Raw genomic sequence first — 26,887 nt, forward strand, 5'->3', positions numbered from 1 at the left:
ATCCTCTCTTTTATTTCTTCACAAAGCCTGTTCCTAATAGGGTTATCATTTTGTTATAATCCACTTTTCTGAAATCTTCAAAGGGCTATGAAACAGAACTGAGACAGACATTACACATAATGATAAGTCAAAATTGAAATTTATATACTCTGAGTCACTCACAAATCAGGATAAATTAAGATTCTTTCCTTCTTTAGGGTGGGGAGGTAGATCTTCCAGAAGAAACTTGAAAGCATGATTCGTGACACTGGGCTTGCAATATTTAAACTAAGATTATCCAATTTTATAATTTTATAGCCTCCACCTAATGCTAAGAATTTTTTTAAATCCTAAGGGGAAAAAAAAGTATAGTTCCTTAGGAAGTTCCTTAGTACCTCAATTAAAAGATAAGACCTCAGGAAATACTTCTCAAGCTTCAATCAGTTACCAGATACCTTTCTAACTTAGTGTCATGATCTAAAATCTGAACTATTTCTCAGCATGGCACATGCAATAAAATTGTTTCAGCTATTCTGAATATAAGGTTAATTAAGAATATGCAGCTTTTTCCTTTATAACAACAGTTTGCTAAAGTTCTCTGCTCTGTTAGAGGTTTAAATCAAGACTAAATTCGGCAGGCGGCGGGGAAGAGTCACCAGCACTCTCGCTGGGGCGTTCTGTGCACAGCCCAGACCTGCTGAGTGAGGCTGCAACAATGACCTGGCTGCTGTGGGAGGTCCGGCCTCTTTCTGATTGGATGCCTGGCTGCTGTGGGGGGCCGGCCTCTTTCTGATTGGATGCCTGGCTGCTGTGGGGGGCTGGCCTCTTTCTGATTGGATGCCTGGCTGCTGTGGGGGGCTGGCCTCTTTCTGATTGGATGCCTGGCTGCTGTGGGAGGGCCGGCCTCTTTCTGATTGGATGCGTGGCTGGCTCCATAATGAGAACTCATATCTGGTACTGTAAACCTGGTGGTCAAAAGCCCATGGCTGCGGAGGTCGCACGTCCTAAGCAGGAAACCTGCTACTGTTATTTTGCTAAGCAGGTGTCGCCAAACTGCCTTCTGAGCAGTCTAAATATCTATTTTTATGCCCGTGGACTAACTCGTGCTGCTTCCAGTCCTGTCAAAGAGGTTTCTTTTGCAAGGGAAAGCAGTAATGCAGAGACCCACAGCGAGCACAGTGCTGAGAACTAAGTGACTATCGAGTGTCAGCCCCATGTAGGACATCTACATCCCCTCCAGGGCTCTGGAACATCACAGAAGAAGGGACTAAGAGACTGTAAAACCAGGAAATAGAGAAGTGTGCTGTAAACTGCCGTCTCCTAGATATGGCATGACCACTGCATGCATGAAGTTACAGTAACCATGGTTACCTCCATAATATCTGCATGAGATTAGGCCCTTTAACAAGTCTATTATTAATGGGCAAGGAGCTTAGGAGGTACCCCCCTCCATGAGGGTGACGGTTACCAGGGAGAGGAAGCCATCTTCTCCAGCTGTGTCACCACCTACGGACTGCCATGCTCCAGTAACTAACCCCGCTCCTGTTCATGAAAGTCATCTTAGCTCAGTAGGGGACACACACACACACACACAAAGTAGGTGAGCAACGTGTTGAAAAAGGGGGTTCAATAGGAGTGGGAAGGAGGTAAGAGAGGGTAATGGAGTATACATGATCCAAATGCACTATACACACGTATAAAACTATCAAACAATATTTTCTTAAAAAGCTGACCGCTGACACCTAAGTATTTTCCTCCACAAAGATCAAGTTCAATACTTTTCTAATTGGTAATTTAAAAACTCGGTATTTACTTTAATGGGACTACTATCTGCCGGTTAAACTGTCCTCTCAACTCCTGCGGACTATGACATACAGGAAGATAACATTTTATAGGCAAGCAACCTCGTCATCCTTTTTGGTTATGACAACTGCTACTGAAACGTTGCATAGATTTGATTTTTAAAAATACAAGCATGGGAGCAATGAACTTGGAAAGAACTACAATAGAGATACCCCAAGCAAAAGCTCAGCCTATTAAAAAACCAGGAAGTAAGGAACTCACATTCAAGTTCCTATCCACGTTCATCCCGTAAACAGAGAACACTGATCAACATATTGAGAAGATGGCCTGTGAACTTGTAAAATACAAATCAGGACAAATTTAAACATTTTTATAACTTGACTCTAAAACTCAAGGCAGTTGGAGACAAGTCACCACGTACCATAAACACTGGACTCCCAGATAGGGGTCTCCTAAAACCAGATTCTGCCTTACCCTGTAACCAGCTCCCAGGCTGCTGAGGATGAGAAGGGCTTTAACAGCGACCCAATGAGCTTCAGAGAAGTGGCAAAGCTCCCTCATCTCAGAGCCAGCTGGAACTAGTCTGCCGTGCACAGGGTTTCCTCTGCCGGCCCCACCCAAGCACTGTAGCTCCGCACTCTGCCCGCAGCCTGCTGGTCCCGTCCTCTCCTGCTCTACCTCACTTTCTCCGCGCTCTGGCTCTGCCCGCAGCCTGCTGGTCCCGTTCTCTCCTGCTCTACCTCACTTTCTCCGCGCTCTGCCCGCAGCCTGCTGGTCCCGTCCTCTCCTGCTCTACCTCACTTTCTCCGCGCTCTGCCCGCAGCCTGCTGGTCCCGTCCTCTCCTGCTCTACCTCACTTTCTCCGCGCTCTGCCCGCAGCCTGCTGGTCCCGTCCTCTCCTGCTCTACCTCACTTTCTCGTCCCATCCTGTCACACGTGCTCTTGTTCCCTAATGCTGGTAAAAATAAATATTCAAGAAAAATAAACCCCAGAGCTGGAGAGCTGGCTCAGTGGTTAAGAAGAGCACTTACTGCTCTGACAGAGGACAGGGTGCAGTTTCCAGCACCCACATGGTAACTCAAAATGGTGTGTAACTCCAGCTCCGTGAGATGCAATTCTGGCCTTCGTGGGCACTGCACACACATGGAATACATACAGATATATACTCAGGCAAACACTAAAATACATAAAATAAAAATAAAGTTTTTAAAAAGAAAAGGAAAGCCCAACAGATCAGATTATCAGTGCTAAAGCCTTTCCTAGAAACTATTAAGGCATCCGAAGGCTGGAGGTATAGTGCAGTGTTAGAGCACTGGGCTCCCAAGCTCAAGACCCTGGGTCTGATCCTTAGGACCCATCACAGGGAAAAACTGAGATTACTGCAGATTGTGTTTTTGATTTAAGAGCAAATGAGAGGCTCTAAAATAATACAAGAATCATTTAGAAGATGATTAATCCTCTGCTACGATAGGGTTTCTGCCTCTCCACGCCTATCTCTCAAGAGAATCTCAGGGCAAGAGGTAATCATTTGCTTGTTTATACAATAGCCACACTGATCTCAGTGACATGTTTTCTCTGGCCACTGCCCTTGCCATCCCTTTTAGCCACAATTCACTGTCACTCAGCTGCTCACAATGATATCTCCTAGGAAGGTCTACCAGCACTCACGATGCCACCCCCACTTCCAGGGCTTCTCTATCAGGGCGGTGCCACTGGCTCAGCAGCACTGACCTCCTGGATGGCAACATCCCTTAGGTCACCTGCTAGCTCTCTTACAAGTGCTAGGAGACTTTAAGTACCTTTCCTATGCCACGGGACCCCTGGGACTGGTCAGTCTGAGGGAAGCTGTTCGAATCTCCAGCAATGTAGCTATTCTAATATTATCAACACAATCCCTTCCTTCTCCAGGACTAGTGAGTATTCAAAAACAACTGGACAGATGTGTGAGTAAGCGAATTAGGAGCAGGAGTGCCTACGTATGGGAAGTCCAGCTCCTGCCACCTCAGCCCTGATGAGACTCCTCCACTTAAGATTCTTGTTCTTCCAAAGACCCTATTTTCCTTCCCCTAACTGAAAAAACATGCTTCAGTTAATATGTTCATCTCTTGTTTCCCTATCAGACACATCCAAATCCTATGGTGAACAAGCTCAAGTTTGTCTTTATGGGGTTCTCAAGACCCCAAGGGAAGTGATCACAGACAGCAAGAGAGAAACAAGGTTAATAAAGGAGGTTATTTCTTTTTAAATAGCATATAATTTAATTCTAAGTACTGGCATATCCGAACCTCAACTCAAGAGTCATATATTTGTTCAACTAAAGCCTAGCAGGCATCTGTTAGAACCAATTACGCCTAATCCTGTACCCAAAATACAAACAGAAAAAGAAAAGGAAGAGTCCAACCAAAACCGTCTTTCCAACATCATCTAAAGCATACTCACTTGTAGGCCTCGTATGTTGTCAACTGCAAGGACCATCATTTCATTCTCTTGAAACACGACATCTATTTCCTGCTTTAACACTATGGCAGAGTTCTTGCACACCTTCTTCGTCTCCCAGACCTGAGGAAGAGATAAAGAAACTAAAATAACAATATACTACCAGTCCTCCCTGATATACTGTAAGGACAGCTCTCAGTTTCAAAGCAAGATAACAAATTATGATTCGAAATTAAAATGCCTAGGGTAGAAAAAAATTCACCTGTTAGGCTATACAACAGCAATAAATATGTATTAACACGTCCTATAGTAAAAAATAGTCACTATTACATGAGTTGTGGGTTCTGCAATCAAAATGTTTCCAGGAGACATTAGAGAGGTCAGCCCAGTGCTACTTGAGGGTGAGGACTGGCTGACTCCCATCTACAATAGACACAGAGCTTACAGCAGAACGCAACGATGGGTGGGTAGACAAGCTGTGCTTTACCACAGCTCTTCCTCTTCCCAGAAAGAAGCACTGAGCTGATCTATCGTCTAGCTCAGGTCTAGGAAGAGGGCACAGTCACTAGCACAGGTCCTTCTGGGCCTTTCCTGGACCTAACACGTCATGCTCTCTTCCTATTATGAGGATCAGCAAATCAGTACATGTACAGACCTTTGCATGATGTCTAACAAAGAGTAGCATTACATAAACTTTAGTTATGATTTGTACAAAGCACTGCATCGGATTTTACCAGCACCAACTAGGATTCCTAGGCTCAAAACAGCTGGATGTAATTCTAAAATATGTAAATAAATCAGGGGGCAATGGGATACTAAAAATAAAGAGTAAAATCAAATCTATATTTTAAAACACCAATCCAACAGGCATCAATCCAAAGTGACACAGATTTACATAACCTTAAGAGAGGCAGATATTCCCCTAAACAAAGAGGGCTTGAACAGATCTTAGGATGGTAGAGAAAGGAAGGGCTCCAAGCTTATGAGGTGATATATGTAAGGAAAGGAACAGAAGCAAGGCATCTGGGAAACGCTATCTACAGGAATAAACTGAAGGACAGATGGAGAGCCAGCGAGATCACACTGTGGAGGAGCTGAGTGGTAGACTTAGAAGTAGCTATTTACTCTGATGAACAAGAGTCACTATTTGTATCTGAGCAAAAATGATGTAAGCAGAAATGTGGGTGTGTCTCAAAATAACAGTGAGACTGTACTGTACTTAATACAGTATCTTAGACACGTCATGTAGTCAAGTAAGAAAGAAAACACAGCAGAGCCTAGTACCAGAGAGGGAACAGATGATGAGGATCTGAATACAGACAGTAGGAATGGGAAAGTAGAGATAAATGACAACTAAATTAAAAGTTACAATATATGAGTGACGAAAATCACCATGTAATTAAACAGGAAAACTAAGAGGGAAAAGTCAGACATCTTCCCAGACCAGTTTACTCACTGGACTCTGCCCAGCACCTGGCCCCAGTAACAGTCAATGAACAAGATGAACAAGACTGATCTAATCCAGCTAACAAGCAGTCACTTTCCTAGGATAAATAAGTACCTAGTAGTTTCTTAATTTACCTCCCCTAATACTTCCCAGCATTTTATTTCTCTATAAATTTAGTTTAAATGTTTAAAATGAGCCAGGCAGTGGTGGCACATGCCATTAACCCCAGCACTCAGGAGATAGAGGCCAGCCTGGTCTGTAGAGTACATTCCAGAACATCTAGGGTGACAAAGAGAAACCCTGTCTCAAAAAAACAAAAAAAAAAAAAAAAACAAATAAATGTTTAAGATGAAAATCTCAATGTTTCTCACCCGTATTGTTTGGTCATCAGAAGCTGTCAAAAATGATGACCCATCAGGAGAAAACATCACGCCATGAACCCAACTTAAATGTCCTCTGCAATCAGCTACCTTTAAGCGTGAATCTATATTCCACAACTATAGGATAAACAAAGAACAAGGTTTAATATAACAGCAATACTATTTCTACAAATAAAGCCTCAAAACACATTATCAAAATTTAAAACTGGCTTATGCATAAGACTATGTATTATATAATTGCATTTTTAATAGTAAATAAACAAAGATAACAAAAATTGCCATGTGGGTATAGGTGAATTGGTACATCTCACATTTAGTGAACACAAGGCTCTGGGTTCACGCCACAACACACACACACACACACACACACACACACACACCCATTCACACAAAAGGCTATGAACATATACATAAGGAAAACACTTGAAAGCATCAGGGAAACTAAATGAATATACTATAATTAATCACACAATGGAATACTATGCAAAACGGAATAAGAAAAATACCATCCAATAACTTAAGCTCGAAGATGTACTGTTAACAGAAAAAAATGAAGAACATATATTACCTTTTATTTAGGAATTACATGTATGAAATGCTCAAAGAATAAATCAAAACTTTTTTTTTAAGAACTACAAAGTCTGGGAATGTGGTTTGGCTGGTGAAGTGTTTGCCTAGCATGCACAAAAGGGCTCCATCTCTCTAATACCACATAAAACCCAACAAGATGGCAGAGGATCAAAGTTCAGAATCATTCTTGGCTACATAGAGAATTTGAGGCCAGCCTGGGCTACATGAGACCGTCTTTAAAAAGAGAAGAAGAAGCATATATAGATGGCATAGACAAGCATGCGCATGCACACAGAAATCTATCTGCCTGATATAAAAGATGCTGCCTATGAGAAGGGAAGAGGTCGCGATGACCGTTGTAGGAGGCCACTTGTTTATTTCCGGCTGCTCAGCCCCAAAATAATGTCACAGAAACCATATTATTTCCAATACTATTTGGTCAATAGCTTAAGAGTATTTCTGGCTAACTCATATATTAAATTAACCCATCTCCATTCATCTGTGTATCGCCACGGTTTACCAGGTAAAGTCCCAGCATCTGTCTCTGGCGGAGCTACATGGCTTCTCTCTGACTCTGCCCTTCTTTCTCCCAGCATTCAGTTTAGTTTTCCACGCCAAGCTCTGTTCTATCCTATCAGGCCAAGCCGGTTTCTTTATTAACCAACAGTATTCACAGCATACAGAGGGGAATCCCACATCAGATGACAATGAGATTTCTCTGAAAATGACTTACTATAATGCTTGGAATCTGGAATCATGTACATGTTTTATCTTTTTTAATCAATCTAAAAATAACAGGATGAACATAAGCAGCTTCCATATAAGGATGATTTCTCTCTAATACTGTCATCCAACCTTCATCTGAACTGGCTGTGAAGCCCTACAATAAATGAGCACACTAATTGTAACGTTTCTCTTTTTATCCATGCTCATTACAAATTGTGGGAGTCGTCACCACCCTCGCTGCATTCTGTCCTGGGTTCTGCTGTCCTTTCCTCAGACATGTTCCAGTCTAATGAAGTACCACATGCGCCTGCGTGCGCCTCATTACACTTTGAATTTCAGGCCTACTTTATGACTGCAGAATTAGCATGGACAAAGTAAGTGCTCCATCACATGCCCAGTGGGTTTCACTTGCTGAGTTCCAGTTACAAAATGATAAGGAAAAGCCTGCCTTATCTCTGGAATCTAAACTGGAGAATGCAGCAGAAAGAGAGAGAAATTAAAGCGATCCGCAGGTGCACTCTCAAGAGTCCCCTCCTCTCTCTAACTGCACCTCTCACATTTGTCACCTGGAGCTTCCACGGCAGAGCCTCACACTCCATGAAGGAAGACAGTCATTCTTTCCTGGACCTTTCTAAGAATGACAGAGGCAAAGATCTTAGAAATGAGAGGGAAGGTTGACCATGAAATTCACCAGGAAGTGCCAAATTGTAAACAAGAACAAGGAATTTGTAAGAATCACTCTGTTTGTGCATGGCAATGACAGGGCTACCATCTCACCCTACTCAAAGGATCTAAGAATCTGAACTGATTTTAAAAAGAATAGCATCTGGGGCAGGGGAGATGGCTCAGTGGTGTAAGAGCACTTTCTGTGCAAGCTTGAGGACCCAGGTTCAAACACTCAAGCATGGCAGTTTGTGCCTGTCATCATGACATTTTGGAGTAACAACAGGTGACTCCCAAAGCTCTGTGGCCAGCCACCAGCCACCAGCCAGTGAGAGATCCTTTCTTAAAGAAATAAGAGAAAAGGGAGTAAGGCCTCTGCATGTGCTTGAGTGCTTGAGCAGGTGCACACACATGCGCACGCACACACGCACACACACACACACACACACACACACCACAGTAAAACTAAAAGAAATGCCCTATCTTAACCTAGAAAACCAATGATCATTCCATACGCTAGATATTCAATAAATGCTTGGTAAATGGTTCTCCCATTCCATCATTGTAAAATCATGTCTTCAACCACATTAAAATAATATATCTAGTCACATAATTAAACATCTCAAAGCTACATGTCACTAGGCTATGAAGAAACCACAACTGTACAAGAAAGCATCCTCAGCAGTGAGGGTTTAGGTAGCCCGTTCTTTGTCACGCTTGGCTCCCTAGAGACCACATTCCACTGAATAAGCTCAACTACTCACCTCCACACAGTACTGGGACAGGGCAACCACTGCCAGATGGTCATAGGGGGAGAAGTCACAGTACTGGATGGTGCAGTGATGGCCTGTATGGATCTCTGCCAATAGGTCACTAGTATGAATATCAAAGAGCTGTCAAAATAAAGAGATAGCTATAAAAACAAAACATCCTAAATTACACCCACGCTGAATCTAAATTTATTTTTAAAAGATGTTCCTCACATCTCAGATGTAAAATGTAAGTCCTGAAAACCTATAGTTACTGATGACTGGCATAAATGCTGATAGCTACATAGACATGAACTGCTATATATATCATTTTTAAGATATAGCGCATCTCGAAAGCTATCTTCTATAGAGGAAAGTTCACCACAGATAATCTCTCAAGCTGGCCTAGAGAGAAACAACCTTTGTGAATGCATAAACAGAAACAAAGAAGTCAAGTTAGCATAGAGCAATTCTCCCTGGCGCTTCTGATCCGAAAACATATACCCAGGAGCAAAGTCGGTCAAAATAATATAAAGCAAAGGCCTGCAAAAATAAAATATAAGCTCAACCAATTCTATTTCTCTCCAGAGCTATCAAATTATTCCATTACAATTAATCACTTTCCCATTTTTGAACCAAAAAGGCTATTTTTTAATCAATATAACCTTCATTTCAATTCTTGAAAGATTTTCAAATGCTGAATATATTCTTCCAAAGGTTTTGCCAAATAGTAAGACTATGTATACTTCATACACACATACAGTATATTGATAGAGCCTAGCTATTTAAGACTGAACCTAGACAGTCCTCAGGAACAAAACAAAAGCTTCCAGTGGGAGCCATGACGAGGTTTAGCGAATGCACAGCACAGGGATACATGCCGATGCCAAGAAGCACAGCAGGGAAGGCCAAAAACAAACAACGGGAATCATATTTAAATGTCTCCAGGGCAGGTTGTTCTTAAAAATCAGTGGCTAAGAATAACAGAAAAAAAAAATGGCAAATGTGAAACAGGAATTGTCCCAGCTGGGGATGACAGAGAGAAAGGGTCTGGCGACAAGAGCGGACTAACAATACTCGAATCTGAAAGAAGGGGAGGAAGAGGGGAGAACCAGAGTGAAAAACTGGGACCCACAGGCAAGGGCAATCCTCAGGCAATCATTTCAGCATGGTAAATAGGATCCAGTCAACAGATTGTAAAACAAGATGTTTTACACAAAACATATATTTGCCTTTCACACTAGATCAGATCTTCTGGTGTTTTAAAATGATCTTTCCCTGGGGTTGAGGATTGACCTCAGGGGTGGGGCTTGCCTAGCACAGGGTTCAAGTCCCATCATCAGCCAGGGACGGAGAGAGAAGCTTTTCTTCTTTAACATCACTGGTTATCTGGAAAATGTATATCAAAGGCTGGAGAGGTGGCTCAGAGGTGAAGAGCGTTGGCTGTTCTTCCAGAGGCATCAAGTTCAATTCCCAGCCACCCCACGGTGGCTCACAACCATCTGTAATGCCCTCTTCTGGCCAGCAGTGCAGGCATACACACACAGACAGAACACTGTATACATAAATACATAATAAATAAATAAATAGATAGATGCAAATCAAGCTGCCACCTCACACCTACTCAATGGCTCTAAATTTCTAAAGGAAAGGAGGTTAAGATTTTTAGTGGAATCCAGCAACAGGTGTTTCTGAGGACTGGAGAAGCTAACGCCGTTGTAAACTACTCGTAGGAAAGGAAACAATGCAGCCACTGTGGGAAAGTCCACCTCCTCCGAGATTACCAGAGTGATCTGGCAACTCCATTATGACTGGACAAAATTCTTATTAAAGTAGGGTCCCAAATAGATGCTTGTGTCCACGTCTACTACAGCATCATTCACGACACCTAAGAGGTGGAAGGAAGCAGGAGCCTGCACAGAAGGGTGAGCAGTGAGTATACACAGACAGAGAGAGACATATAGAGTTCTGACACATTCTACAACACAAATAAGCTTTTAAAACATTGTGCTCAAGGAAATGAGTCAAGCATAAATAAACCAAGCATTATATAATTCCACTTGCACAGTCTCCAGAAGACGAATTCACGTGTCATGTTGTTAGTCACCAGGGAATGGGGATAGAGAATGGAGGATTATTAGCTGATTAGTAGTTAATGGGTTTCTGTTTGAGTGATGAAAGCCTTCAGAAACATACAGTGGGAACTAGGCAGTGGTGGCATGTGCCTTTAATCCCAGCACTTGGGATGCAGAAGCAGGTGGATATCTTAGTTTGAGGCCAGCCTGGTCTACAGAGTGAGTTCCAGAACAGCCAGACCTGACCTGCAAAGAGAAATTCTGGGAAAAAAAAAAACAGAAAGAAACATACTGTGGTAATGGCTATACAACATTATGTATATAATTATAATGCCAATTATAACATTTAAAAATGGTTTGGAAAACTTTAATCCCAGCTACTGAGGAGGCTGAAGCAAGAGGTTTGCAAGTCTGGGGCAAGCCTAGGCTATACTAGTATGTTCAAGGCCAGCCTGTGCAATTTAGCAAGGTGCTATCTCAAAATAAAAATGAAAAAGCTGGGGTTGTAACTCAGTGAAGAAGTAAGTGCTTGTCTTTATCTTCAAGACTCTAACTTAATACCCTAGTTATTGGGGAGGGGGAAGAGTTTAAAATGGAAAATTTTACATTATATATTTATATCACAACAAAAATCAAATTTCTAATCTCTGCATTTTACAAATGCAATGATTATTTTTAAAGATTTTTAACACACAGTTAAGACAAAAAGGAAATATTTTTCTTCTTAGTTCCGTGCTAAAGGGATATAAATCCACAAGCAACCAAGGACCCAGGTCCACAATTACTGGATCAGTAAACAAGCACCCAGTCCCCCAGTGAGTTTATACATAAATATACGGTCCCTTGACTCATGTGTCTAAAATAGTAATACTTACCAGTCGTGTCTTCTAAGATTAGTGTTAGGACGACTATCCATGAGCCATAAATCAGATGTGGCCCTCCTCACAATCCAACTTTGGACAAACCACTGTGGCTGCTCAGAGCCCAGTTCCCCCATTGTTAGCACAGAGCTATGGCAATCTACACATCTCTTGGGTGTTTATATTTTATGTATGCTGACAAGTACTTAGAACACACTGCTAGCATGAGATCTGAGAAGAGGAAGGTATTTTCTCACCATTTACTCTTTTGTATGCCTTAACCTACTTTATGAAAATCTCCTTGTCTCATTTAGATCTTAAGGAGCACTTCTCTCATTAGAGCCATCAAAAACAAAACAAAACTCTAAGAGGCTGGAGCGACGGCTCAGCAGGGCACTCACTGCCATTCAAAATACACGTTTGGTTCCTTCAGGGGACCCAATGCCTCTGGCTTCAGCGGGCACCTCCACTCAGTCACATGTACACACCCACACACCCACACACCCACACAGACACACAACATACACACATAACAAAAAATAAATCTTTTTTAAGTACTTTGAAAATCATCAAAATCAATCTAATTTTTTTGTTTTTATTTGAATTAATTTATTTATTTTACATCCCAGCTGCAGTTTCCCCTCCCTCCTCTCCTCCCAGTCCCTGCCCCTAATCTCCCTCTGTTCCCACCCTTCAATCCACGCTCACTCCATTTCTGCTCAGGAAAGGGCAGGTCTCCCATGGATATCAACAAAACATAGCATATTAAACTGCATTAAGAATAAGTTACCGGACAGTGGTGGCGCACGCCTTTAATCCCAGCACTGGGGAGGCAGAGGCAGGCGGATCTCTGTGAGTTCAAGGCCAGTCTGGTCTATGGAGCAAGTTCCAAGACAGGCTCCAAAGCTACAGAGAAACCCTGTCTCAAAAAAAGAAAAAGCACTTCCCATGCATTAAAGTTGGGCAAGGAGACCCAGTACTGAGTGAGGAGTAGGGTCTCAAAAGTCAGTAAAGAGTTAGAACAGGGGCTGGAGAGATGGCTCAGTGGCTCTTCCAAAGGTCATGAGTTCAATTCCCAGCAACCACATGTTGGCTCACAACCATCTGTAATGGGGTCTGGTGCCCTCTTCTGGCCACACACACAGACAGAATATTGTATACATAAGAGAGAGAGAGAGAGAGAGAGAGAGAGAGAGAGAGAGAGAGAGAGAGAGAGAGAGAGAGAGAGAGAGAGAGAAATTTTTTTTAAAAAAGAGTTAGAACAGTCACTGTTCCCACTGCTGGGACACACAAGAGGACCAAGCTACGGAAAGGGCTCATACGGGAGGTCCTCGATCTCCCTGGGAAGGGGAAATAGAAGAGACTTCATGAGTGGACTGAGGGAGGGTGGGGACAGGAACATGAGCCATCCGATTGGTGGGGGGAGTATTTAAGAGACTACTAGAAGCAAGGGGGGCATTTTGGGGTGAGGTAAAAACTTAGCACAAGGGAATCTACAAGGATGACCGCAGTTAAGATGCCTAGCAATAGTGGATATTTTAATTATTTTAAGTGATGAATGAAGAAAGTACTCTGTTTCAAATAAACTGAAGTGGAGCTAGAAAAATGGCTCAGCAGTGAAAAGTAATGGCTACTCTTCCAAAGGACCTGGTTCAATTCCAAGCACCCTATGGCAGCTGACAATTATCTGTACCTACAGTTCCAGGGGATTCAGCGCCCTCTTCTGGCCTCAACAGGCACTGCACACACATGGTGCAAAAACACACATAGCCAAAGCACCCATGCACATAAAATAAAGAAGTAAAAAATACCACACTGGAGGAACGCTGACCTCACATTACGAACTGTTCTTGTAGTGTTTGGCTTTAAGCAGCTGTTTCACACTGTCTGTCTCGGGAAAATAAACAGTATCTCTGACCGCTTCTCACAGGGCCTTCTGTATCCCCAGAGCACAGGGCTCCAGAGAATCGTGAGCAGTTGGGAAGCCTGCTCCAACCACAGGGCCACACCAGGAAGCGAAGACTGTCCGTCAGAAGTAAGATGGCCTGACTTACGAGAATTTTGTTTCTGGCCGCCACGAAGATCTCAGAGCCGTCTGCAGACCAGGAACAGCATTGCACCATCACTTCCGCGTCCTCTTGAGGGTCCTCTGGACTCAGGAAGAACCGCTTCACGTTAATGCTTCTCTCCTCGTTTGCTGATCTCACATCCCAAAGCTGTTCTCAAAACAACACAATCGCTTTACTCCCAACCGACACCTCTGGAATTAAACTAGATTACATGTCACATAAACGTACTCTCCTAATGAAATTTTTTACAAATATCCGACTTTTGATGAGGCTTTTAAATTAGGAACTCCAGATTCCATTTCGCACCAAGGTTAGCTGAGCTGCACACAGTTTGGCACACCTGTAATGCTAGTACTTTGCGGCTGAGGCAGGAGGATCATGTGTTTGAAGCCAGCCTGGGCTACGTGAGATCTCATCTCAAAAGGTAGCTGGGCCTGGTACAGTGTGGAGTGAGCAGTGAGGAGCTTAGGGGAGCCCCACAGCTGGCGGCTGCTGCCCTCTGCTGGGCATGAGCTGAGCTTCGCGTCTACCACCAGCGCAGCTGAAAACTGTTCTGCCCAGGGCCTGATGGGCATCCAGAGGGAGGAACAGCTATCCTGAGAGGAAGCAAGGCTTCCGCTGTGCTTGGTGGGGCTGCGCAGTGCTGCAGAGCTAACCAGCTCCTGAGAAAGGGGCATGAGGTACACTAAGCCTTATTCTAGAGCAGTCAGACAAGTACGAAAAGCAAAGGCCTCTGAAAAGATAGCGGCTCACTCTGCTCTCTCAGACCGGGAGCAATGTCCTGGCTTCACAAGCGCTACCATGTCCCAGACCAAGGGCTGGCCACACACACACACACACACACACCACACACACACACACACACACACAAAGCTGTCCAACCCTAACACTTCACCCGGGGACAACTGTAGCTCCACTGTATGAAATAAAAAAGGAGACAGCAGGCACTGTGCATTAGCCTTCCTAACACACAGGAAAGAAGGCAGGCGAGATGGCTCAGTGGTGGCGAAAACACCGGCTGCCAAGGCTGCCAAGTCTACAACCTAAGTTCAAGCTCGAGGACCCTCAGGATGAAGGGAGAAGTGGCTCCCCCAAGTTGTTCTCTGAGCTCCAAACACTTCATGAACATAAACACACACACACACACACACACACACACACGAGTAATGAACATAAACACACATGAGTAAAGTAATTTTTGGACATATCATACAGAGTCGAGAAATCATACTGTAAATAGGACAAACAAGGCACCATTGCTTAGGTTTAGGAAAATAAATAAATAAATAAGCTGACATAACTGAATCTCACTACATCCACTTCTCCACCTAACTCAGTCCCTCGCCAGCAATGATAAAATCTCACACATGGGGGACTGGAGAGATGGCTCAGAGGTTAAGAGCATTGCCTGCTCTTCCAAAGGTCCTGAGTTCAATTCCCAGCAACCACATGGTGGCTCACAACCATCTGTAATGAGGTTTGGCGCCCTCTTGTGGCATGTGGGCATACACACAGACAGAATATTGTATACATAATAAATAAATAAATATTTTTAAAAATAAATCTCACACATCGGGAGAAGATCCAGACCACACCACTGCCTTCTGAGGAGGCCACCAACTGTACCCAGGATCCCTGTGCACCCTAAGCCCTTGTGTACTTTAATAATCTTTAAAAAGAACATTTAAAAATGTTTTCTCATTAAGGTCCAAAGAAGCACAAGCTTGTCAACATGATGCCATATCACAAGCTTAGGGAAAATCCCAGAGCCTTTGGGGCGTAAAATGCTTTTACAGCTCTTATTCCCTCAGATGAGAAAAGCTTCACCAGGCTTTGGCCTTGACACGCTGTTATCTAACATCGTTTTGCAGGACCTCTGCTTTCTGCACGTCACTGTGCAAAGCAGCCAATGACACGGACTTAACAGCACCGTGGGGAAGCCATCATCGACACAGGCAGCTCTCCCTAAGAGTGGAAGGATGCCTGACCCCTCTGCTGGTGACACTCACATGTGAATACGGAAACCAAACACCTGTCTCTGAGCAACATGACATACAAATTTCTCAGCTCAGGATTTTGCACTGACCATGCCGCTGGGATCTGCCTACGTGTCCATCAGCTGATGGCTGGTCACAGGAATGTAGTGCATGTTCCCGACGAATGGTGGTGGATGCAGACTCGTGACTGGCAAAGGGCTGAGAAGGAGGGACGAGGGAGTCCTAAACAAGACACTCGGACCATGCCCTCTAAGGCCCAGGGAACATAGCAGATAAGGGGGTGGAAAGAAAGCAACAGCCAGAAGACAGGGAGAAAGGCAGCAAAATGCCATCTTCTGGGCAAGACTGCAGCCAGCAATCACAACATCTGCTACAAAGGCCTGCACTGAATCTGCACAAGAATGGACCTGCAAGCCAATAAACCGGCTCAGCTGGAGAAGCGCAAACCTGACAGCCCGAGCTCATTCTCTGGAATCAGCTGTTTAAGAAGCAGAGAAACAACTCCTACAAGTTGTCCTCTAGCCGCATGCATGCGCGTCCTGGGGCCCACGTGCACACCCAAAAGCCTCGTATAGTGATCAGCACATAGTGCTTAGAGTGTAATATATGCCTAAAGTTAATAATTTAAACATTAGATTACAGACCATTCAAAAATAACAGTAGGTCAGAGAGTCTTAGAAGCTGAAGGAAAAGGCTCTTTTCTACAGGTAGATAATGAGGCTATGGTTTAGATCTAGAAACTGCAAAAAGCTTATGAGCTGCAGGTGTGGCTCCCCGTCTGTGGCACTGTATCAGGAGGTTTGGAACCTTAAGAACGGGGGGGGGGGGGGGGGGGCGGGCACTAGGGACTGGAGAGATGGCTCAGCAGTTAAGAGCACTGGCTGACCTTCCAGAGGTCATGAGTTCAGTTCCCAGATGGTGGCTTACAACCATCTGTAATGAGATCTGGCGCCCTCTTCTGGCATAAAGGTGAACCATGCAGAGAGCACTCACGCATAATAATCTTTTAAAAAAAGATTTAAAAGGAAAATAACTTTAAAAAAAAAAAAGGAGGGGCCTAGAGGAAACCAAATTAGAAGGTGACAGTGGGACCCCAGCTCCTTCCTGTCTCCCTGTTTGCTTCCACGACACCATTTAGGTAAGCAATTGCTCTCAGCACACACTCCCCACCACAGGCACAGAGACAACAGGGTCAGGATAAAACCTCTGAAACTGCAAGCAAAGACAGACATTCCCTCCTTCACTGGCTGCTAATCTCACTTCCCGCCACAGGCAGAGACAACAGGGTCAGGACAAAACCTCTGAAACTGCAAAGACAGACCTTCCCTCCTTCAGGCTGCTGATCTCAGGTATCGTGTCAGAGTTCCGGAACATTATGAACACCAACAGAAACTTGTATCTAAGCCAAATCCTAAGGACTCCTCTCACAGACCTCTCTACTGTGTGCACAAGCTTACCTTTAACGTCCCGTCAGCTGAGCAACTGGCCAACAGCTCGTCATTCGGGGAAAACCTGCAGTGGTTGACTGAATTTGTATGGCCAAACATAGTATTGCGGCATTCTTTTTGATTCAGGTCCCAGAGCTATTTGGAAAGGAAAAAAAAAAAAAGACAAGTAAAAACTAGCCAGTACTGGAGAGACTGGTGTGGTGAAGACACCTATAGTTCCAAGTATGCTGAAGGCTGAACCAGAAGGGTCACTGGAAGCTCCAAAGTTCTAGAACAGCCCAGGCATCTGGCCCCTTTAAGATTATAATAAGGTGGAAGGAGGAAGTGGAGCCTGGAAAAGGTGGTTCCAACGTTAGCGTTAGCGTGAGGGAGATCTGGGCCTGTATATGTGAATCACAACGTCAAAGGACATATCTTGAAATACACACTAACTGGGAACTAGAGAGCATTTGCTGCTCTCCCAGAAGACCCAAGTTCAGTTCCTAGAATACACATTGGTAGCTCACAACAGTCTGTAATGCCAGTGTCAGAGAATTCAGGGTCCTCTTCCCTGGCCTCCATTTGCATCCACACACACAAAAATTAAAATTAATTTAAAAAGAGAAAAAAATGAATCTAAGCTAAACGAGGAAAGCCAGTAACCGTACTAAGTTCTTCCTCTTCATCTGAGGTTTTTGGTTGTAGAATGATGTTCGGTTCATGGTGACACAAAGGTGTCACACACGAGATAAACTTGTGATTAATAACAGGGCAACTTCTGGATCAGCATCTCAATCCACTACAGGACTTAAGGCCTGGGGAGGCTTTTAGTCCAAACACTAAATTAACTGAACAATTGTTGTTTATTTTTAACATGGTGGTTTAGAATCATCATATTTAACTGGCTACAAGAATCAGTAAGCACTGTGTAAATTATATCCCTTCTTTCAAATGCTAGGTTATGAAAATGGTCTAAGCAAAGTTCACATGTTTCTAGGACTTCCCAAACCTTGAGATAACTAACTAGACTAAAAGCTATTAACAGTCCTAAAAACTTCAAAACCTATACCATAATATAGGAACTACAGGGGTTAGAAGATCAAGTCAAATAACGCTCCAGTAAGCCACTCAAGAAATCAGAGAGAGACGGTCCATGAGACAAGTAATTCTATTTGTCCAGGAAACCAGCAGTATGAAAAGGTAACGCAAGGAAAGGGAGTTCTCAACAGAGTGAAGTGGACAACCACCAAGTGTCGATTTTATTTGGATTCTGAGTCTAATCAACCTACGGTAGAAAGTATGAGACCACATATGAGAAAATTAACACAAGCCAGATATATAACAAAACTACAGTTCTCTACTGTTAAGTGTGGTCATGGCACGACACTCAATCTAAGAGTAAAGCTGAAATATTTTGGGTGAAAGGGCATATACAGGATTTGTTGCAAATTGCTCTAAACAAAAAGCCAAGTGTAGCATGCAGATAAAGCCTGCATGAAACAGGACGGGGAAAATCTTTTTCTTATTCTTTGCAGTGCTAAAGATTGAACCTGGGGCCAGGTAAATGCCAGGGTGGTACTCTATCATGAAGGCTTGCCTTATCCTTCTGAAAAGGTGTAAAATAGTAATTGTTTGAGACATGTTTGTACTCCGTAGCCCAGGCTACGGAACCCAGCCTCCTGTCTCACCCTCCCAGGAGCTGAGATTACTTACGGGGGGAGGGAGGGTCACCATACTCAGCAAGCAGCCTGAGTACTAAATTTCTAAAATGTCTCACCCACCCCTCCTAAAACTCTCACATCACACTGTAAAAATTCTGTGACATCATGGACCAAAAGTTTGAAGCAAAATTATTTTTTAAAAAATGCAAAAGGAGACAGCATCTTTCTAGAACCCCAGAATATTTCATCTCCCTATATTCATCCACTTAAAGAGAATACAAGATATAATCTTCCATAACCCAAGGACTTCACCCTAATGAACCTGAACTAAGTGGGGTGAAGTAGGACTTCCTACAGGGTCTAGGGCAAGCTTCTCTTGCTGTGTGATTAGGAACTCTGAGACAAAGGGAAACAAACCTAGAGCTGAGTTATTTCCTGTCACATGAAGACAGTACGACTGGACCACCAAAGACAGCAGAGACCAGAGACAGGGAGCGAGCACCTGCGAACACAGCTGATGTATCTGGAATCCATACTCACAGTAGACTTTTCCGTTATATAAGCTAGTGATGCCATTTTTTCATTATTTGTTTATGGATATGAAATTTAGAATATGGACATTTCTATCACAGCAACAATAACCTGGGAGGAGCTGGAGATGCAGCCAGTAAAAAAGCTCTTGGCTAACACAGTGTCCTGAGCCAATCCCTAACAGCAGGGTCAAAAATAAGGAACTGACATAAAAAATAAGGTGCAGTGGTGGCGCAGGCCTTTAATCCCAGCACTCAGGAGGCAGGGGCAGGCGGATCTGTGAGTTCGCGGCCAGCCTGGTCCACATGAGAAGATGTCACAAAGTCATCTGCGTCATTTTCATAGCCACACTCACTTTGAGGAAGAAGTCGCTCGAGCCGGTGGCCAAGAGGAGGTGACTGCTTTTGTTGGTGAAATGGCAGCAGTTGACTTGCTCTGAGTGCTCGTCATAGGTGTGCACCAGCTTCCCAGTCGCAGAGTCCCAAATCTGAAGAGGACAAAGGAAACAGAATGCATTCTTCCCAAAATAACACAGAAAGAAAGACAAACGGACATCACTGTGCTGGTGCTACCCCGTATGAGGACAGATGACCCACTGAGCATGACACTGTGAATCTCCTTCCTATTCTCTAAATACGCTGAAATTCTACCTTAGTTTAAAAAGTTAAGCACAAAGAGCCAGGCATGGGGGCACACACCTTTAATTAATCCCCGCACTCTGGAGGCAGAGGCAGGCAGAGCTCTATGAATCGCAGGCCAACCAGGTCTACAGTGAGTTCTGGGACAGCCAGGAGCCAGGGCTACAGAGTAAGACCCTGTCTCAAAAAAAAAATAAATAAATAAATAAATAATAATAATAAAAAAAAAACCAGCAACAAGATTTCCCATGTTTATGGAGGTGAGAACAGCGAAGTGGCACCCGGGGCTAGAGCAGACGTCAGTGTGCCATCGGTAACTCCAGGGACGCTTCCAGCATCTAGTTCCCTGTTGCTATCCTGTGCCACGTCCACCTTTGTCAGAGCACTTAAGAGAATTATGAGAATCCCCAAGAGATTCAAAGTTTGTATTTCTGAAGCTCTTTAGTGACTGTTTCTGCTTCCTGCTTTGTGTGTTCAGTCCTGAGAAACAGAAACTTGTGTAACTCTCTTTCACCCTGTATCGTTCTGACTTGGACCTGCCCAGCATGGCCAGTCTCAAATCACTCTCGGGCTGGAGAGATGGCTCAGCGGTTAAGAGCATTGCCTGCTCTTCCAAAGGTCCTGAGTTCAATTCCCAGCAACCACATGGTGGCTCACAACCATCTGTAATGAGGTCTGGTGCCCTCTTCTGGCCTGCAGGCATAGAAGCAGACAGAATACTATATACATAATCAATCAATAAATAAATATTTTTTTAAAAAAAGAATACTTCTAATCAAAGAATGCAAATCCACCATATAAACAAACTGGACAAAAACCAAACCACATAAACATATCTTGTTGAGTATTTTTACATCTATCTTTAGAGGGAAACTGATCTGTAGTTCTCTTTCTTCATTTGATCTTTCTGCAGTTTGGGTATCAGGGTAACTGTGGCCTTATAAAATAAATTTGGCAGTATTCCTGCTCCGAGATACATAGACACAAAGACACACACACAGACACACATGACTAAACAAAAATAAATCAAAAAAAGATGAACTGTTGCAACTTCCACTCAAGATGAAAATGTTTTTCTACCTTAATTTATTTTTATGTCTGTAAGTATTCTGCCTGTATGTGCACCGGGCAGGTACACGCAGTGTTTACAGGAGTCCCCGGGAACTGGAGTGACAGGGGTTATGAGAGGCCACGTGGGCGCTCGGCCAGAGCAGTGAGAGCTCTTAACCACAGAGCCCCAGCCCAGCATTGTACCTTGACTTTTTTATCCACTGAGCAGGTTGCTATGTAACTGTCATCTGAGGAGAATGCACAGCAAAGCACTTCGTCTTCGTGAGCTTTGACCTCAAGAAGTTTCTCTCCTGTCTCGGCTTTGAACACCTGCGCAACAACAGGGAGTCTTTTTCACCGAAAACCCCTCATCCACAGGGCATCACTTATGAAAACACATCTCTGAAAGTTCTTAATCACTGTTATTTTCAAAACAGAAATAAAAGTTAAGAAAATGACTCAAAATCAGAATTTGTCAAATTCCTAAGTGTAAGTATAAATGAAAGTATCCAGGAAACACAGCCTGCTACTACACAGACAGGACCAGGAGGTGAGTGACCACCCACCGGGCGGGGCACCCCTCTCTCCAGACCCTCCACACTGGGGCAAAACCCCGGGCCCCACCCCCACCTGCCTCAGCTTCTCTAGGCAGCCAGCAGGTAAGTTTCCTGCAGGTAGGCTGCTCCAACACCCCGACCCCATCCATGGGGCCTTGCAGAAACATCCATTGCTACGTGTTGTTAAACGTCACTAAAAAGAAATATCCATTGCTACGTGTTGTTAAACGTCACTAAAAAGAAATATCCATTGCTACGTGTTGTTAAACGTCACTAAAAAGAAACATCTATTGCTACGTGTTGTTAAACGTCACTAAAAAGAAATATCCATTGCTACGTGTTGTTAAACGTCACTAAAAAGATGGTGAGATGCAGCTTCAGGTCTCGGGATTAATTGACAGAGTCTAAACAATCAAAAATACTTTCTTTAGGGACAAAAAAAAAACCAAGGCTATAGATAGTTTAGTAATAGAGTACTTCCCCAATAGGCATAAGACCCTGGGTTCCAGCCCCCACACTATTGGAGGAATTTTTTTAAGGCCAAAATTAATATACTTAGTAACCAAGTACTACAGAAATGAGTAACAGCTATGACCATGAAAAGACTCAAGCTATTCTAAACATAAAAGCTGTACCAATCTAATTCTGTTTTCTTCAGCATGCAGGCAGAGAACAAATGCAGGGAAATGGACTCATCCGCTTGCTCATGTTTTCCACAAAGTGAGCAACAGAGCACCTCTGGAAGTCAATTAGTCTAATTCCCAGGGACAGCCCGAAGTCTGTCTCAGTCTTGGACATACTGTTCAGCCAAGGGTTTTCAGTGGAGTTCCAGCTGCTGATGGCATCGGCCTGCCTGCTAAGAACTGTTGTCTTCTCATTGCCCGTAACTGGCAAATGGACAGAGCCCAGGTAAAGAGTTCCTCGACATCCCTGGCAAGCTTGGGCTACGAAAAACAGCCACATCTTCAACATTCTGAAGAAGCTTCTACATTCAGAGTTTTACTTTTCTTTACTTCTAAATTGCCGTCTTCCTAAATCTTAGGATTTAAACATATTCTAAGCTGCACAATTGGGCCATACGCCTTTTCTGGTTTTTCCCAAGAGATGTGCCTTACCTGTAAGGTTCTATCGGCTCCACAGGAAGCTATCCTCTGACCATCCTGAGAGAAGCACGCGTGGTAAACGGCATCTGTGTGGGGGCGGACAACGAGGCGCGAGAGGTTCTTGATTGTTTTCTTGTTTCTAAACACAGTGAGGCATGAAGAGAAATTCGATGACTGAGGATAAAAGTCATGCTTTCTTTCAATACTAAGTGTCTTTTAACATGGCTGTATTTCTCCCACATGCACAATTCTTGGATTGCTAACTGCAAATGACAATACAAAACACCTAAAGGAGAAGGTGAGCCGATGGAAGTGACACTTCTAAGAGAAGTTCTATCTTACATCAAGTCACCAGGTGTGTGACAAATGTCACCACCGAGTTAAGAGAAATCTGCATGATCAAACACATGCCACTTTCTATTTTCCCTTTAAAAAAAAAGGATTTTACTTATATGTGGTTTGCCTGCATGCATATCTGAGCACCATGTATATACAGCGACCACAAAGGTCAGAAAAGGCATCATATCCCCTAGAACTGAAGCTACAGATGGTTGGGAGCTATCATGTGGGTGCCAGGAACTAAACCAGGTTCTCTGCAGCAAGTGTTCTTAGCCACCGACCCATCTCTCCAGTCCGTCTATTTTCTTTTGATATATTAAAGTAATATATGTAAGCATAGCTCTTTTAAGAAACACTTTTAAAATTAAAGAAACTTTGCAGAAGGAAACTCACACTACACATGACAATCACCCACCATTATGATGACAGACTTTTAAAACATTTTCCTCTAACTCCACTCAGAATGGGGCTGGGAAGTGGGAGGTGGGAACATGTTTCTGTCAGAGGTTTCTGTCCTGCCCAATCCCACAGCCATTCCATCCCAAAGAAACACACAGAGGTCTACATTAATATAAACTGGTTGGCCTATTAGCTCAGGCTTCTTATTAACTCTTGCATCCTATATTAACCCATAAATCTTGTCTGTGTCAGTCACATGGCTTGGTAACTTATCAGAGAGGCATTCTCATCTTGCTTCCTCTGTGTCTAGGTCACAACTGCAGATTGACTCTTTACTCTTCCCAGAATTCTCCTGTTCTCATCACCCCACCTCTACTTCCTGCCTGGTCGCCCTGTCTGTACACTTGCCTGACTACTGGCCAGTCAGCATTTTATTAAAACACAAGTAACAAATCTTTACAGGGTACAAGACCATTGTCCCACAGCAGGGACAGATAAAGCAATGTCATTTTCTACCTTAATTCTAGAGAATGCCATCTATGCCACTAGTACAGATATTCTATTATTGCCCACAAGCTCAGGGATGAAGAGTGTATGCACACTTATAATAGGACCGAGTATTAGAGAAAAGCTAGACTATGAATGACCCTGTGTAGAAAACAATTAGATTTCACCACAAGTGGTAAGTCAGTATAATATGAGAATTAAAACTGACAACCTGTAAGGACATTTAAGCTACTTGCAAAGTTAGGAGGGCTAATCTTGCCAGCTGACTGCAACAGCATACACTTGCAATCTCAGACACTTAGGAGCCTAAAGTAGAAGGCCCCAGGGCTCAGGTCCAGCCTGGACATCTAGACTCTGGTTTAAAACAGAATAAATAAACCCATCTCTCCTTTGATCATCTACTCAATTCCTCAAAGCTAAGACAGTGATCTTCACAGTGACAGACACAGAGTACAAAGATAACAAATGGATGCATGAACAAACTACTTCTTGGAAAACTTAAATTCAAATTTAAGCTATGCCAATGTAAACCCTTATACAACAGAAAAAGAACAGGTTTCTAGCACTGAAATAAAGCATTCTTTGAATACGGTCTGGTCCAATCTAGGTTAAGAAAACACAGCTACAGCGGACTAAGCATTCTATGATAGAGTGTCACAGCTGGAATGTAGCTGGTGCAACGGGGGAAAAAGCAGAAAAACACAGTAAAAATTAAATATCTCAAAAACTCCTAAGGAAGAAAGAACTGAATCTCTGTCCAAGTGTTCAGATCAAGTGTTAACAATCTGTTTAAGAGTTGGAGATATGGCTCAGTTGTTAAAGTGCTTAACACACAAGCACAGGACCACAGTCAGGTCCCCAGAACACACACACTGCCAGGTGTATGTGGCAGCCTGCCTGTAATTCCTGCACTCAGGAGGCAAGGTGGAAGGCAGGGGTTTTCTTAGAGCAAGCAGGCTGGCCAGATTAACCCTGGTGGTCAGCTCTGAGTTCAACTGAGAGACCTGTCTCAATAAGTAAGATGAAGAGAGGAAGGAAGACTTCAGATGTCAACCTCAGGCCTCCATACACACAGGCACATGCGTGCACACATGTGCGCAAGCACACACACACACACACACACACACACACACACACACACATGCGCGCACCATACACATCAAAACACAAATGTTATTATTATGTTATGGGAGTTACTCTTTTTTATGTTGCGTTTTTTTAACTCTGTGATACTATAACACCTGACCTCAGTCCCCGGGACCCACTTAGCGGAAGAGGGAATCAACTTCCACAAGCAGTTCTCTAACCTCCACAGGGGCACTGTGACACATTCGCCCACACCTAAACACACACACACAAACACACACACTCAAAGTAAACAAATAAATGTGGTCTAAAAACTGAGCCATCAGCCGGGCAGTGGTGGCGCGCACCTTTAATCCCAGCTCTCAGGAGGCAGAGGGAGGCGCATCTCTGTGAGTTCGAGGCCAGCCTGGTCTACAAAGCAAGTTCTAGTACAGTCAGAGCTGTTATACAGAGAAACCCTGTCTTGAAAAACAAACAAAAACTGGGTCACCTCTCCTCCCTGTAAACAGCCTTTTTTCAGATATGGAGAGGGTGGGACTACAGAGATGCTCAGCAGTAAAGAGAGTTGACCACTCTTGCTCTCGCAGACGACTCAGGTTTGGTGCAGTTAAGAGAGCTGACCACTCTTGCAGAGGACTCAGGTTTGGTTCCTAGTGCCCACATCAGATAGCCTACAATCACTCAGACATACTTTACATATAAACAAAAATAAATAACACATCTTTTTTTCTTTTTGTATTTTTGTTTGTTTGTTTGCTTTTCAAGACAGGGCTTCTCAGTGTTACAGATCTGGCTGTCCAGGAACTCACTTTGTAGAACAGACAGGCTTTGAACTCACAGAGATCCTCCGGCCTCTTCCTCTTGAGTGCTGGGATTAAAGGCATGTGCCACCAAGCCCAGCTAAATAACACATATTTTAAAAAATTTAAAAAAAAAAAAAAAAAAAAAAAAAAGACATGAAGAATCAGGCTGGGGAAATGCCTCAGCAAGCTGATGGGAGTTTGGATCCCAGAGTCCATCAAGATGCTAGGTGGGCGTGGCAGCTCACCTATGATTCCAGCCTCAGAAGGCAGAGACAACACAAGATTCTACAGAGCAAGCTGGCCAGCAAGATAGGCCCTCTTAGGGAGCCCTTGCTTTGAGTGAGAGATCCTGCCTCAAAGAATTAGAAGGAGAAGCCGGGCAGTGGTGATGCACAGCTTTAATCCCAGCACTTGGGAGACAGAGGCAGGTGGATCTCTGTGAGTTCGAGGCCAGCCTGGTCTACAGAGTGTGATCCAGGACAGGCTCCAAAGCTATCCTGGAAGATTCCTGGCCTTCCACATCCACAAGCCGACACATGCCATGCATGTGCACCACGCATACAAACATGTATACATTCATGGATGCATACCATAACACATATAATCATGAAAAGAAAAAAAGACTGGAAAATGCTTTTTTTAAAAAGATATGGAAGAATTAAATTAAATTCATTAAATAGAATCTCTACAGCAAAGAAAAGTTAAAGTGACTTTATAGGTATCGTCTCATCTAAATCTTCATTAAAGTAGTATTTACTTCAAAGGACTATTATCTCCATTTCACACATGAGAAAGCTCAGTGTGGTTCGTTCAAAGATCATGAATGACGTTTTAGTATGAGACGCAAACCTAGGCCTGTGGCTCCCAGACTATGGCCATCACCACCACACTAGATGACAGCAGCATTCGCCATTAATACTTACCATGACCTCTTCGCCCTTTTCTAGGAACTGTGATGACGGAATTATTTTCTCCTATGCTTACTTCTCTGGAACCTTCCACCACGCTAGAACACTTATCCAATTTTTAGAG

General features: G+C 43.5%; 1 protein-coding gene across 1 annotated transcript in view; it reads right to left on the reverse strand.

Annotated features, from left to right (window-relative positions):
- Positions 1–26,887, reverse strand: part of Apaf1 (apoptotic peptidase activating factor 1) — a 78,466-nt gene that overhangs the window by 21,923 nt on the left and 29,656 nt on the right. The window contains exons 13-20 of the mRNA XM_038314589.2: positions 22,734–22,860; positions 21,266–21,391; positions 19,729–19,860; positions 17,212–17,337; positions 13,743–13,904; positions 8,769–8,897; positions 6,037–6,162; positions 4,222–4,341 (exon numbers count right to left, since the gene is read on the reverse strand). Of these exons, the coding sequence (XP_038170517.1) occupies positions 4,222–4,341; positions 6,037–6,162; positions 8,769–8,897; positions 13,743–13,904; positions 17,212–17,337; positions 19,729–19,860; positions 21,266–21,391; positions 22,734–22,860 (1,048 nt within the window). The remainder of the gene's footprint in view (positions 1–4,221; positions 4,342–6,036; positions 6,163–8,768; positions 8,898–13,742; positions 13,905–17,211; positions 17,338–19,728; positions 19,861–21,265; positions 21,392–22,733; positions 22,861–26,887) is intronic.

This window comes from Arvicola amphibius, chromosome 17 (assembly GCF_903992535.2).
Source record: "Arvicola amphibius chromosome 17, mArvAmp1.2, whole genome shotgun sequence".
In the NCBI taxonomy this organism is placed as follows: domain Eukaryota; kingdom Metazoa; phylum Chordata; class Mammalia; order Rodentia; family Cricetidae; genus Arvicola; species Arvicola amphibius.